This window comes from Nicotiana sylvestris, chromosome 3 (genome assembly GCF_000393655.2).
Source record: "Nicotiana sylvestris chromosome 3, ASM39365v2, whole genome shotgun sequence".
Taxonomy (NCBI): Eukaryota; Viridiplantae; Streptophyta; class Magnoliopsida; order Solanales; family Solanaceae; genus Nicotiana; species Nicotiana sylvestris.
Genome location: NC_091059.1, coordinates 33,184,927 through 33,200,000, shown reverse-complemented (window position 1 = coordinate 33,200,000; position 15,074 = coordinate 33,184,927). Strand labels below are relative to the sequence as shown.

The window sequence follows — 15,074 nt, the reverse complement described above, 5'->3', positions numbered from 1 at the left end:
AAGTCTTACCCGTTTCAAACTTTTCAACTACCCTTGTGGTTGTATACTCGTGGTTTTTCTTTACTTTTCTTTTCCGTTCCTTTACTTTAACTTCGATATCGTTTTGTTTTAATTTTGTCATGGGATCCTAATTTCACTTTTACCTCTTATATTATATTTGATCAAGGTTTGGCGGAGTAATTCTTAATTTGGAAGCTTTAAATTGGAAGAGTTGATCAATATTTTACTTTTATGTAAACGAGTCTAGACCGGATTATTTTGGTCTTGTACGTATGTTTAGTACGGGCCTAAGGTGGCCCGGGTTGATTCGACGCTTCTATTCGAAAGTTGGAATATTGAACTTAAGAAAATTTGAAGAATTTGGTGTGATGCGTGATTCTTAATTTTAATGTTATTGTTCGTATTTTGAGGTCGTGGATAAGTTCGGGGAAGGTATACATACTAGTTAGTATGTTTGGACGGGTCCCGAGGGGTTGCGGTGTGTTTCGGATCACTTTGAGATTGCTAGTTCTTGCTGGTGTCAGGTGTGTATCACGATCACGAGGGAAGGCTCACGTTCGTGAAGAAGAGAGTAGACAGGAGGATTTTGTTCTTCACTTTTGTGAAGAGGTGGTATGTGTTCGCGAAGTAGGGAGTGGTCGGAGTAGATTTGGCCTTCGTGTTCATGAAGTGCTTCTCACATTCGCATAGGAGGATGAGCATATGGCCTTCGCGTTCGCATGGGACATGTTGTGTTTGCAAAGAAGGGCCTTCATGAGACTGAAGTTTGTGTTTCGCAAACGCGAGGTTGAGGTCGCGTTCGCGAAGGGTAATGCTGTCAGAGGTATTTTATGTCCAGAATTCAGTAATGCTCATTTTCACTATTTTGAGTTTTGGAGATCGTGAAGAGACGATTTTGGAGATGGATTTCACCCATATTTTGAGGATAAGTAATTTCTACTTGAATTTAATTATATATCTTGATTCCCCATAGATTTATACACCTTAAACATAGAATTTTAAAGTAAAATTTGGGAATTTTATCTACAACTTAAGGAAATATATTTTAAGATTTTGAACACCAATTTGACCTCGGATTCAGAATATAATCACATATTTGGACTCGTGAGATTATGGGTCAGTGGGCTTTGGTCTTGGACTCGGGTTTTGACCCCGTGAGTCGGGGTTAACTTTTTGAGATTTGATTAAAGAACAAAACTTTATTGTTTGAAGTTGATTTTTATAGCTTTATTTGATCTTATTGAGTATTATTGGGCCAGATTTGAGCCGGTTGGAGATGATTTTTAAAGGAAAAACTTTTTTGAAAGATTCTTTTGGCTTGCAAAAAGTAAGTATCTCGCTTACCTCGACTTGAGGGATTATTTTTCTAAAAATGAAATTATTTGCTATATGTTATATGTTTTGGGAGTGATGTATATGCGAGGTGACGAGTGTATAAGCGGATACTGAGATTATATCATGTCGAGGTTGGATTTTACACTTCTTTATGCTTTGATTGGATATGTGATCTTCTTGACTCTTTATTTGATATATATGACTTTGTGGCACAATTATTCGTGCTTAGAGATTATGTTTTATCTTATGACATCTTATTTGGGCCATGTGAGCTATTTTTGAGATTTGTTGATATACTTGATTCGGCCATAGTGACATGTGATATTATAAACATATTCGCACATGTTATTCTTGTGATATGCCTTAAAATATTATGACTACTTGAACTTCTCTATTCATGTTAAAGATCATGTTTAGTCTTTTGATGCTTAATTAGACGTGAAAGTTATTTGGATTATGATATTTTAGACTTCAATACCACACAAGAGGGGGAGGGGGGATGATTTGTGTGGTACCCAATTTTCGCTTAACTTTATTATAGAAGGACCTGCTCTTCTATGTGTTCCAACTACTACTGTTGCGGAATAATAAATACAAAAAATAAAGAACACAAAGATTTTATGTGGAAAACACCTGGCTCAAAAGGTAAAAAAACCATGACCTACCTTCCAGCAGGATTTTCCCAAACTCTCTACTAAAATCACTGAGCCAAAACTGCATTTACAAAAACTCTTTTGTAAACCTAGGATTAACTCTAATCCCGATGTGGTACACAACCTCAACTGTTGTGACAACTTCAAGTTAACTATAACTTGAAAACTCTAAGTACCTAATACAATTGCTTCTATATAAGCTGAAAGGTACAATGTAAAATCACCTACTACAATTGATCTAGAATAAAATATAGACACTTGGAACTGGTTCTTCTATCTGGTTCAAGTAGCTTCGGGATTGCACGCTTGAATCACACATAAATTACTTGCAAAAACCTTGCTATTTTGCCCTCAATTCACGTTTAACTTTTGCTTATGTGCATTACCTGTAAAATAGAACAATACTAATATTTAAGGAGTTAGCAATTAGAGATTTACTAGGATAAAGATGCTACTCTTCCATGGTGGAAGAGTTCTAGTTGATCTCATACTCTAACTCTATCCTTTTCCTAAACCGTGTTCTCTTTGTGTAAGGAGTCTTTCTCCTTATCCAATATGCAACCTTTTCAATCATGATCAGGAGACACTACTTTTGATAAGTTAGGTTTATCTCCTTCACGTGCATCTCACATGTTTGGGTTGATCACAACTGTGTTTCACAAGATGGACCTGGTTCATGTCTGAGTTCCTTTATCAGTCTTCAAAACTTTACCTTTACTTGGGACAACAGATTATAGATTAGGTGTTGCGACCGTAGTCATACGTTATACCTAGGCGTACATCATGCCTAGAAATCATCTCTTGTACTCATGCATGCATCCCTGTAGGGTTACTTTTCTTCCCATGTGCATTATACATGCTTATCTTTTATTTATATGCATGCAACTCTACATATTATTCTCTTATATGGACTAGGGTTATGATACGTGAGTTGCCAGTGCAGTTTAGATGATTATGACACGAAATTTCTACCGTGTGGTTATTGCGATATTATTAGTAAGCATGGAATGTGAGTCATCCGTGTGATTGGTATGTTAAGGCACGTGAGTTGCCCGTGCGAGCAAATATTATTATTAACATATGAGTTTTCTGTACGATACGTGAGTTATTCGTGCGAGTGATATTATTATTGGCATGTGAATTGTCAGTGCATCACGTGAGTTGTCCGTACAATGCTTGGATTTGAATCTGTCCCTTTGGAGTCAGGTGATCACTTTTTGTACCTTAAGCCCCGAGAGCATAGTATGTGTGCGGTGTGTATGTATAGATGTTGATTTTTCAAAAAGGATTGATTCTTGAGCATGCATTGACATCCTAGACTCGTGCAGAAACATGCATACATATAATTGACATATGTATAGTCATGTATTTTCATATGCATGAGGCTTGTTAGCTAATGGTTGGACACTTGGAGAGTGTCGGGTTTGATGCAATTGTCGAGTTATATACTGACACTTTGTCTCATGCTAGATTCATATAAATATTATTTGGAATTTTTTTAAGAAATTGGATCTTTATCATGCATTGTATATGGCGAAATCGGAGGGTCCAATTTCTCGTCATTAAGGCATTTCATGGGATCATCTCGAGACCTCGAGGCTGCGAGGTTACGATCGAGACTCCTCCCTCGAGGTTCGTCGGCAATCGGTCTTATGATAATGTCAACCACGGCCACGGCCACGGCGGAAACGGGGAGTTCCCAAGGCACGTGGCTAGGACTAACGAAGCATAGAGAGATACTCTAAGACCCGAGTGAGGGTGTCATCTAGTTGTCACGTCTCTGTACCTTTGTAGTTAATGTATTTTGTACTATATTGAAATTTTTCCTCCTATATAAAGGGGATCCTTGACACTTTGTAACTCTCTGTTGCCCCAATTGCTCCGCAAGAAATATACAAAAAACATTCTCTTTGCTCTCTCATACACTCTCTTGATATTATTGCTTTCATTTATTATCTTCATATTTGTTCATCATTTATTGCTCATCATTGGCCATAAAGAGCCTTCGTCAATTATTTCATAATTGTTAGCCCTACCCCGATCACCCACGATAGCTCGAGTCCGAGCCCTGGGATCGACCTCGAGGCCCCAAATCGATAGGCTTGAGGCCCCAAATAGCTAACTTAGCGATTTGATTACAACTCTCTCCTTAACTATTTTTTCGCCCCTAAATTTCATAAACTTAGCATCAACTGCTTAACAAACTAGCATAAAAATAGATCACGTATTTTTAGAGTCACATCAACAAATTTAATTGTTATTACCATTTTTAGGTAAATAGTTTGATGCTCACCATGGGGATAAAAATAATAATGATTATTTTGTTGCTGGTTTTACTACATAACGCAAGTTATCTTTCACGCTTTTTCTTGTCCAAGATCTTCGATTTCAGGTCAAAATGTCTAACTCGGCAAATGGAGATGAAAATAACAATCTTGAGGACCATGGGGAAAATGGTGTGGCTGTTCCAGGTGTTGTTGTGCCACCACAAAACCCTGGGAATGCACCAGAGCCAATCCCATGGACACGGTCACGCGACGCCCAGCGCATCCACATAAGCTCCCACACTGACAGGAGCGTGCACCAAGGGGATCAACAAGAAGCACAGAAAATCCCAACTAGAGAAGAATGTAAGGTTAGCCTTCATGTTATTTTTGAAATTTTACAGGCACAACAGCTAGCTATTGCTTAGCTACAAAGTCACCAGAAAACTCCTAGCACGGTATCACCAGGGACAGCTCCCCCAGCCGAATAGGTATCTGAGAGATTGAGCAATAACGGGTCGATAGCCGACCCTGTCATCGTAAAAATGCTCGAGGATCTCACCAAAAAGATCAAATCGGACGAGAAATGATAGAAGCCAACGACAAAAAGGTCGAAACCTACAACTCCAAGGTTGATCAAATCCTGGGCGCACCCTCGGTCCTGAAAGGTGTGGATTCGGAGAAGTTCATACAAAGGCCGCTCCCCGAGGAAGCGACCCCGAAACCCATTCCAAAGAAGTTCGGAATGCCGGAACTCCCAAAGTACAATGGGACCTCAGACCCTAATGAACACATTACTGCCTACACTTGTGCAGTAAAGGGCAACGATATAAAGAAAGACGAGATCGAGTCCGTATTACTGAAAAAGTTTGGGGAAACATTCTCGAAGGGGGCCATGCTGTGGTATCATAACTTAGCTCCTAAATCTATAGACTCATTCACCATGCTAGCAGACTCCTTCATAAAGGCACATGCCGGTGCCATCAAAGTAGCAATGAGGAAATCCGACATTTTCAAGATTAAGCAAAGGGAGAACGAGATGCTGCGAGAATTCATATCTCGCTTTCAAATGGAACGGATAGAGCTACCACCAGTCTACGACGACTGGGTAGTGCAGGCTTTCACTCAAGGTCTGAATGAACGAAGCTCGGTGGCTTCGAAATATTTGAAATAGAATTTGATCGAGTATCCAGCTGTGACCTGGTTGGACGTCCACAACCGGTACCAATCGAAAATCAGGGCCGAAGATGACCAGTTGGGAGCCCCCTCGGGCTTAGTATACCCAAACAGGCTCCTGGCAAAGGAGCCAAAACCAAACAAAGAAAGATATCAGCCATACATCGAAGACAAGAGGAATGCCCCGAGGCGCAACCCACTTCGCAATGATCGAAGGATAGACCAAGGACAGAATCATAGGGAACTCACCAACAGAGCCGGATTCGGTAGGAACACAGGGCAACGGAGGCACCTCGCTTGTCAGAGTAAAACTTCAACGTCGATGTGTCAGACATCGTGTTCGCAATCAATAAAATCAGAGACGCTAGATGACACAAGCCTGTACAATCGGATCCTTCACAAAGGAACTATAATCTAGTATGCGAGTTTCACAACACGCACGGACACAGGACCGAAGCCGGCAACTCCGGGAGGAAATGGTCCGGTTACTCGACAATGGCCATCTTCGGGAATTCCTCAGCGACCGAGCCAAAAACCAGTTTCGAGAAAGGGAAACAACCAAGAAGAACAAAGCAGACGAGCCACAACATGTCATCCACACGATCTTTTGAGACGGCCGCCACTAGCCGGAACACTAAAGCCCTCTCCAGCAGAGGGACTAAGAGATAAATCGGTAAAAAAATAGCAGCCGCGAGATACGCCCTCGACCGTATCCGAATAAAGGAGCGTACCGCGTTCTCCAAACGAATACCAAGGATCAAAAGCGCAATCGCCATTGAGGTATAGCCATCTCCCTTTTTATTTTATATTCCATACTAACCCTCATACAGGCGCCGATCGATGCAGTCAAAGCGCTAACCTAGCCCAAAGACCTTAAGGTTTTAAAACATCTATTGCACTCTTTCCTTCGACCTGGTTTTTATCCTGACAAGGGTTTTACTGGCAAGGTTTTTAATGAGGAAATATCCGTGTTCTACCTGAGGAAGACTCGACGAGTATTCTGGTCTTCTTTTGCAATCAACCCCGAATACTGGAGGGCATCCCCCCAGGGTCCCATTAGTAAAATGATGTATCGGGCCAAATGGTCGAACGAACCGTGCCTATATAGTCGGTCCCCCGATAACGAAACAATTTATACTTGTGTCAAGCAATCAAAGAATACTTTTTGTCAAAGCATTTCATACTCCAAAAGAAACTCAACATTTTCGCAAAAACGATTTCTCTATCAAAGACGTCCCGAACACTCGGAGACTACCATCAACAATTCGATACCCGCATGACCTTAGGGTCAGAACACCAAACTCATAAGCCCTCAACGAGGAAGCAGGAAAATCTCGAAACATCTCCAAGGCCAAAAGTGCCCCGAACACCCGGGAACTGGCGCCGATATCTCCAAAATTGCATGACTTTAGGTTCGGGATCTCCAAAATCGTAAGCCCTCAACGAGGCAATACAAAGTTAGGAAGTAATAGCTCTCGAGTCAAGAAACCCTCGACGACTCGGGGACTGCCGCCAAGTACCATCTCTATCGACTTATCAAAATGCTAGGCTATAAGACCCCGAGCGGGCAGACTCGATCTCGTAAGACCTATATAAGGCAGCAGTTGCATCTGCAAGACCTCAAGCAAGGCATGAACAATACTTGTACCAAGTATCCAAAACTGTAAGACCTCAAAGGCATGAAAAACTTGTAAGACCTTACTAAAGTCATAAACCCGATCTCAAAGTTTCGGCTATATATCGAACTTGTAAAACCCCTATAAAAGCATACCATTGATATAGATGCCGAAACTATCTCATTCGGGATCAAAATGGCTCCGGCCAAACATAAGTGACTCTGGTCACACAGCGGTACCAGCCAAACTAACACGACTCGGGGATGCCCGACCGTCGCTATAAAATCACAGGCCATTACTTCGAATCTACTTCGAAAAGAACCGGTTAAACAGGCTACCCTCGACATAGGCAAAAGAGCTTCAACCATGTCAGCTCCAAATCATAGGCTTCGAGCTACTCATCCTTCGAGCCAAGCCTCCCGAGGTGCTCGAACGTCACCGCAAGTTACTTGAAATTGAGGTTCTTCCCGAACCGATGATGAGTCAGGCAAAAATTACTTCAAAAGTCCTTAACGAGAGGAAAATAAAGCCTATATAAAAGGTCGCATCGACCAAGCGCGTAAGAGCCATTATCGCCAGCCTAATGAGCTTCAAGGCCACACACATAAGAGATCGCATCGACCAAAAGCGTAAGAGCCACTGTCGCCAGCCTAAAATCTGAAAACTTGAGGGTCAAAATGAGCTCGAGTCGTAACCCGATTCGAAGAATGGACCCAAAATAGTTAACTATATATGCCTAAGGGCAAAGCGTAAGAGCCATTGTCACCAGCTTACATTAAAAGGTTGCTTCGACCCAAAGCGTGAGAGCCATTGTCGCTAGCTTACTTTAAAAGGTCACTTCGACCCAAAGCGTGAGAGCCATTATCGCCAGCTTACATTAAAAGGTCGCTTCAACCCAAAGCGTGATAGCCATTATCGCCAGCTTACATTAAAAGTTCGCTTCGACCCAAAGAATAAGAGCCACTATCACCAGCTTACATTAAAAGGCCACTTCGGCCCAAGGCGTAAGAGTCATTATCGCCAGCCCACGCAAACGTAAAATCCTGAGGGTCAAATGAGCTCGAGCTGAAACCATACTCGGAGACTAAACCCAAAACGGTTGAACAAAATCATAAGAGCTCAAACGCCAGCTTATATTAAAGGTCGTATCGAACAAGCGTGTAAAAGACCCCTGGGCCAGCCTAATGAGCCCCAGGGCCATATCATCGAATCTAGAGACTCCTACTAACTCAAGAGATCGGATTGATCTGGCTAAAATCTTGGCAAACAGAAACCCAGAAGATACAAAACTGTGAGGTTCCCCTCTTATACATACAGGTAATAGAATACAAGCTCTGTTTATAACATAATATGAAAGCTATATAAACAAGAACAAGAAAAAAGCAAACGTCCCCCTTGGGGAATATGACCCGATGGCCTCGTCCTCACCATCTTCGGCATCAGACAGAAGGAACTTGGCATCATACTCCTCCACCTTGTCTTGCTCGATCTCCTACGAAAGATCGAAACCCCTGGCATGAACTTCCTCGAGAGTTTCCCTGCGAGATTTGCACTTTACGTACTCTTTACTACTGCTCGCTCGACCAAGAGTTCTCCTTAGCTCAACTTTAGCAGTGGCAGCATTCTTCAAATAAGCCGTCGCTCTCTGATCAGCCCTAGTGCTACTCATCACAGCCTCGGCCCGGGCATTCATCACCTCGGCCTTCGTCTTTGAAAGCTCAGACTCGAGCCTTGCGATCATGTTCGCTCGCGCAGAATCACTCGCACGAGCAGTCCGAATTTGCATCTCCAGGGTGGAAACTTTAGCCAAAACACTCTCCTTGGCCGCAACTTGGGCATCTACATGGGCTTGCAGCTCGTCGAACTCACGTTTTGCCCTGCCAACTTCGCCCCAAAGCCGCTCCAGCTCCTCCATTTTGCTCTCCAACTGAAATATCAAAACGTTAACCTCCGAAAATGAAAGAAGAAGCATACGTCAACATGAAACACAAGATACCTATCTCTCAAGGCAGCTCTCGTGATTTCGTCTTCGACCCGCCTCGCACCACAGGGATACCAGCTCACTTTCTTTTTTCTTACAAAAAAGCTTAAGGGATTTCTCCCTATCCACAGTTCTCCGCAACCGAGCCTCATATCGAAGTAGCTCGAATTTGAGCCTGTCGAAGGCCTGCGAAAGAAAATTCAATAAGAAAAGAAAAGTGTGAGGCCAGAATAGTCCCATGCCGGCTACCAAACTTACCATAAAGCCGAGCCACTAGCCTCACCAAAAGCCGAGCCAATGTCCGATGGCTTAGTATCCCCCGAAGCGCCATCAGCAGAAACGGGGAATGTTCTTTCGAGAACGGAGGTCCCCGAAACCGAATGATCGGTCAGATCACCTCTCTTGATTCGCTGAGAAGGACTCGCCCCGCTATAAGCCTCCTCGCACCCCGAAGATTTTTTTTGTTTATTATCGACCCTCGACACCGAGTTCGGCAGTCTCTTCTCCTCTCCTAGAGAGAACGGTCTCATTTCAGAAAAATCTCCGGTACCTGCAGCGGCTAAGTTAGTACGTTGAAAAAAAACACCATTTTGGGGAAACAAGTTACGAGGCACCTATTATGATCCTTTGCCTCGCACATCCCTTTGGATAGGTCTCGCCACCTGCGCCTATCATAAGTCGAGTAGGCTGCTAGCTTACGAGACCACTCGGCCAAATCAGGGACCTCGTTCGGCAACCAAGGAATCACTATAAAAACGAAATAGAAAAATGTCATTACGGAGCCCGCCTCTAGTCAAAATGATGAAAAAACAGGTGTGACACTTACGTGTGAAGTTCCATTTCTCAAGAAAGGGCAGAAACTCTCCAGGAATGATATCGATCGTTCGAACTCGAACTAATCGATTCATCCATCCACGGTCCTCATCCTCTACGCTGTTAACGATAGAAGCCCAGGTGGATCGATGCTGCAGAACAATCAAACCTCGATAGTGCAGTGGCCGATATAACCTCACGGGATGACTGAGGGTAAAATCAATCCCGGCCTTGTCGGCAAAATACCTTATCATTTGCACTATCTTCCAAAGGAATGGGTGAGCATGTGCCAAGGTAACCCGATATCTCCAATAGAACTCAAGCACGACCCAGTCGGGGGGACTCGATGTGAAAGTATGCGTGTACACACTCAAAAACCCCTCGACATAGGTCATGATGCTCTCCTCAGAGGAAGGCACTTGCAATACCACGCCTTCCCCCCATTCACAATCTTTTCTGATCATCTCAAGGTTTTCCTCTCCCACTGATGAGATAAACCTCAACGCATGCTCCCGATGTCTTGGAACAACAGGGGGTCTCCCCAACATAATGTCTTTTCTCGAGGAAAGGCACCTCGAGGCCCGTTCACTAGGCACCGGCAATGTACCAATGACCGAATACGGAACATAAGCAGAACTCCCCTCTCTTTGGTGGGCAGAGGTCGACGTATTAGTCATGGCTATGAAAAATGGGAAGGGGGAGATATGAATTTGAGCAAATATTTTGAAATGGAACAACGGGAGAACTAGCACAAAGCGCCAGGTCCTGCGGTGACTCAAAGGAGCAAAATCTACACTTGAGAGGCAAATGAATGAATATATAGGGGCAAGGCAGCGGTTGCTCGCTTACCCAGAGGGCCAAATAATTCTGGCCGCGTTAACATCACCTTTTTTCTAGGGAAATGTACTAACAAGACCACCTCGGGGTCCCTTCACCAGATTGCTCGAATGCTACTATCCCACGAAATTCGAGAAGCAGTGAGGCCTCAAGGACTCCTCGCTATCACTAGCACTGACCCTAAAGAAGCTGCCGATCTAACTTCGGGACAGGACCCGATTTAGGGGTCCCAGCCGCTCCAAATACGTTTTCAAAGAGCTAACGCCTAGAGTCTAAGGTTAACCCTGCTCGGGAAGCGAGGTAAAAAGAATGAAAAGACAGATAGAAGAAAAACCCTTTCTTTTCATTACCAAAAAATATATGTATTTACAAGGGACGTCTTTACAAGACTCACTCCCCCGGGGGTACATGCACAGAAAGGGGGGGGGGGGACAAAAGCAACACAAGGCCTACTCTTCATCACCACTGTCCCCCGAACCATATCCGGGATCCTCGTCAGGCACGATCAAAAGCGCCAACTTTCTCTCCAGCTCCCGGGCCTCCTCAATTCCAACTAACAGATCGATGCCTACGGCCTCGATCTCTTCCAATATTTTTCTCCTCGCCTACGCCCTAGCATGTTTGATGGCCCGAGCTAGTTTCTTCTCGGCCTTTATCGATACGTCACGGGCTATTTGATGCGCTGTGGTTGCGTCCTTCAGGTAAGTAGCTACATTTCTTTTGATCTCGGACTTGGCCGCAACCAGCACATCTATCTCCTTTCGGGCATCCTTGAGAAGATCAGGGGTCGATGCCAACTCTGAGGTCACCACCTCATTTTATTTCCTCAGACCGAGGACCTCCACATTTAGCCGCCCGATCTGTGAGTCATTTTGCTTGACCTACAAAAAGAAAAGTAAATCAGTCAGTATCGAACTATGGGAGCAAGGGAAAGACTCATGCGTAATAAAATACCTGCTCGACAAAGGCATCTTTTTCTCAGAGTGCTCCCTCCAAAGTAGCCCGGAGCTCACCTGACTCTTTTTCCTTCTGGGCAAAACGAGCCTCTGACTCTCGCAGTATTGAGGACAGCTTCTCAAGCTCCTTCTCACGGCACGAAAGCTCCCCGTTAAGCCTGAAGAGGGCATGATCATACATCTCTTTGCACTACAGCAAAACCGAAGAGTTAAAAGAATGAAGAAAGATGTCCGAGGCTAAAATAAATATACTTAAAGCAGTTATCACTTGCTGCATGAACCTCTCGGCCGCCTTGACAAAACTGGGAGTGTCAAGATCGACGTTCCCGCTAACGTCGCCAAGAATATCGCCAAGCGTGCCTCCTCCCTTGAGAGGATCCCCGGCTTTGGTGGCATTCGTATCTTGAGCATCCCTTAGCTCCCCTAACGAAAATAGGAGCCGAAAATGAAATCACCTATATCACCAATGTCCCCGAGGTGCAATTCCTGCTCTTGAAAAGCTCCAAGTCCCTACCCTTCAGGGCCAGTGACAACGGTCCCCCCCAATGGAAACTACGCCGAACTCGGTCATGGGATCTGAGGCCACTAACACCCTCCTCGCGGATCTCTGATCTACGGGGCCGACCTGAGTCAGCCGTCCCCGATTCTGCAGCTTTCGGTTGGGGTATTTGCGGGGCTTTCACATCTGGCCTCAGCCTCTCCTCCAAGTGGTACCCGCTCTCATCATCATTTTCGTCATCAGTACCAAGGTTTGCCTCGAAAGCAGAAGCTGAGGTCCCAATGGCGGTTTTAGGCCTGTGCGGCTTGGGTTTCTTTGTCACAGAAGGGTCGGCAACCTCCTTGCCTTTCCTTTTATTTCCCTTGGCAGGCTTCGAAACCTCCATCTCGCCTCTAGGGGTGGTCTCATCAGCACATTCTCACCGAGGCCTACACGAGCATAGCGGCCACAACTTGTCAGCACAAGAAGGTACAAGAAAAAACATAGGGTTGCGAAAGAAACTTTACCATGATTTTTGGCCACCCATCGTGTCTTGTCCAGGTCGGTCCAAGATCGGGTAAGATACGGGAACTTTTTGTCTAACCGCTCAATCCACCCCGGTAGATCCGAGACCGCTTCAGGGTACCAAGCGGCAGCTGTAGAAAATAAAAAGAGGTTATCTTTTTGGAAGAAGGGAAAGAAGATCTTAAAACATGTTTGAAGGAAAAAATGCTTACGCTGCATGTTCCATCTCTCTGGGAAAGGTGTCTTCCCGGCTAGAATGATGTCTGAGGTTCTAACCCGAACGAAGCTACTCATCCATCCTCGATCTTTTTCCTCGTCGGTGCTCGAGAAAAATGATTTCTTGGATCGAGGACGAAGCCTAATCAAGCCTCGATAGAACCAGGGGTTGTACATCCTGATCAAATGATTCAGAGTAAAGGTCTCGTACCCAACCTTATTAGTGAAATAACGGAGCATCAGGACTATCCTCCAAAAAAAGGGATAGATTTGACTGAGTGTCACTTGATATTTGTCTCAGAAGTCGAGGATGACCGGATCTATCTCCGGGGGAGGCGATCCAGAAGACTCAGTCGGACTCAAAGTAAAGGGATAAGTATATACGTAGAGGAAACCATCTTTGTAATCCGTTATGTTCTCATTAGGGCCGGGAATCTCCACCTCCGCTGCCTTCTTCAATCGGCAGTCCTTTTTACCGTCCCCGCATTGGTCACGACACTGACGTACTGGGACACGTGTTCGCATTGGCCCGGTGTAGCAGGGGGTTTATCGGTCGTATAATCTTTAGACATGTCAAGATCGGGGGGGGGGGGAGAGTACATTGTCCCAGAGTGGGTATCACTTTTGTTTTTTCCTTAAACGACCAAGATGAAGAGGTGACTTCGTTCCGCCGAGGAACCGTCCTAGATATTCTGGCCATTGCGACGGTAAAATTTTCTCTAAGAAAGTGAAAAGAATGAATGTAAAAGGAGATGGGTTTGGATTCGTGAATTTGAAGATGTTGAGAAAATAAGAATTATCAAAAGGTTGGTATATTTATAGGAACCACATGGGCAGCGGAAGGGACGAGCCAATAGTAGTTTGTGAGTCTCTCGATAGTCGCATTTGACGGTGACCCTTGAACGGTTTTTTGGGACATGACATTTAATGCTCTGATAGGCTGATGTCACGGTAATGATGTCCTCGGAACAGAGGCTCAAAAAAATTTCACATCACTTCATTCTAGGAAACGCGGAGACTATCTGTATATAGCGAAATCGAAGGGTCCAATTTCTCATCATTAAGACATTTCATGAGATCATCTCGAGACCTCGAGGCTGCAAGGTTATGATCGATACTCCTCCCTCGAGGTTCGTCGGCACTCGGTCTTGTGATAATGTCAACCACGGCCACGGCGGAAATAGGGAGTTCCCAAGGCACGTGGCTAGGACTGACGAAGCCTAGAGAGCTACTCTAAGACCCGAGTCAGGGTATCATCTAGTTGTCACGTCTCCGTACCTTTGTAGTTAATATATTTTGTACTATGTTGAAATTTTTCCTCCTATATAAAGGGGATCCTTGACACTTTGTAACTCTCTGTTGCCCCAATTGCTCCGCAAGAAATATACAAAAAATATTCTCTTTGCTCTTTCATACACTCTCTTGATATTATTGCTTTCATTTATTATCTTCATATTTGTTCATCATTTATTGCTCATCATTGGCCATAAAGAGCCTTCGTCAATTATTTCATAACTGTTAGACCTACCCCGATCACCTATGATAGCTCGAGTCCGAGCCCTGGGATCGACCTCGAGGCCCCAAATCGATAGGCTCGAGGCCCCGAATAGCTGACTTAGCGGTTTGATTACAGCTCTCTCCTTAACTATATTTCGCCCCTAAATTTCATATACTTAGCATCAACTGCTTAACAAACTAGCATAAAAATAGATCACATATTTTTAGAGTCCCATCAACAAATTAATTATTATTACCATTTTTACGGTAAACATAGTCCCTTTTAAGATCATGTGTGAGTACTTGAATTAGATCTAGTTGGTGCAAATTGTATTGATATGCTAATTTGGTGCATGTGGACATGCTTGATTTGGTTATTTAAAAAGCATGTGATAAATGGCCAAAATTTTATAATTTTAGTATGTTTTCATCTCATTTGTTGTATAGCCACGGGACATGTTTTTTGAAGTAAAACGTGTTTCTTGCATGTAAGAGTAAGTTCGGATGATAAGTGATTAAAAGATATCAATTTATTGCAAGAAAAAAAAGAACTGGAAGCTCGTCTATTCTCGCATATGGCATGAAAACGGACGCAAAACATGTGGAATGCACAAAATAATGAAATGAAGTGAAGGCACGGATCGCTTCGCGAAATGAAAATTTTTCAAAAGTTGAGTCCGCGTCTATGGTCGCACTCTACGCGAAAGTTGATGCAAATTCCAGCTTT

The 15,074-nt window shown here is 43.9% G+C and overlaps 1 protein-coding gene across 1 annotated transcript; it reads right to left on the bottom strand.

Annotated features, from left to right (window-relative positions):
- Positions 1 to 8,536: 8,536 nt before the first annotated feature.
- Positions 8,537 to 12,515, bottom strand: LOC138887206 (uncharacterized). Its single transcript, XM_070168929.1, has 6 exons — positions 12,257 to 12,515; positions 11,900 to 12,054; positions 11,689 to 11,821; positions 9,284 to 9,575; positions 9,101 to 9,200; positions 8,537 to 8,992 (listed from the first exon to the last, which is right to left on the bottom strand). Exons 1-6 carry the CDS (start codon positions 12,513 to 12,515, stop codon positions 8,537 to 8,539), a joined length of 1,395 nt encoding a protein of 464 aa, XP_070025030.1.
- Positions 12,516 to 15,074: the final 2,559 nt, after the last annotated feature.

Coding starts and splice junctions, on each gene's coding strand:
- LOC138887206 (XM_070168929.1), bottom strand. CDS start 12,515: ATGGAGGTTTCGAAGCCTGCCAAGGGAAATAAAAGGAAAGGCAAGGAG. Junction 11,822..11,899: donor CCGAGAGGTTCATGCAGCAA/GTGATAACTGCT, acceptor GTTTTGCTGTAG/TGCAAAGAGATGTATGATCA. Junction 9,576..11,688: donor CCAGAAGGAAAAAGAGTCAG/GTGAGCTCCGGG, acceptor TAGCCGCTGCAG/GTACCGGAGATTTTTCTGAA.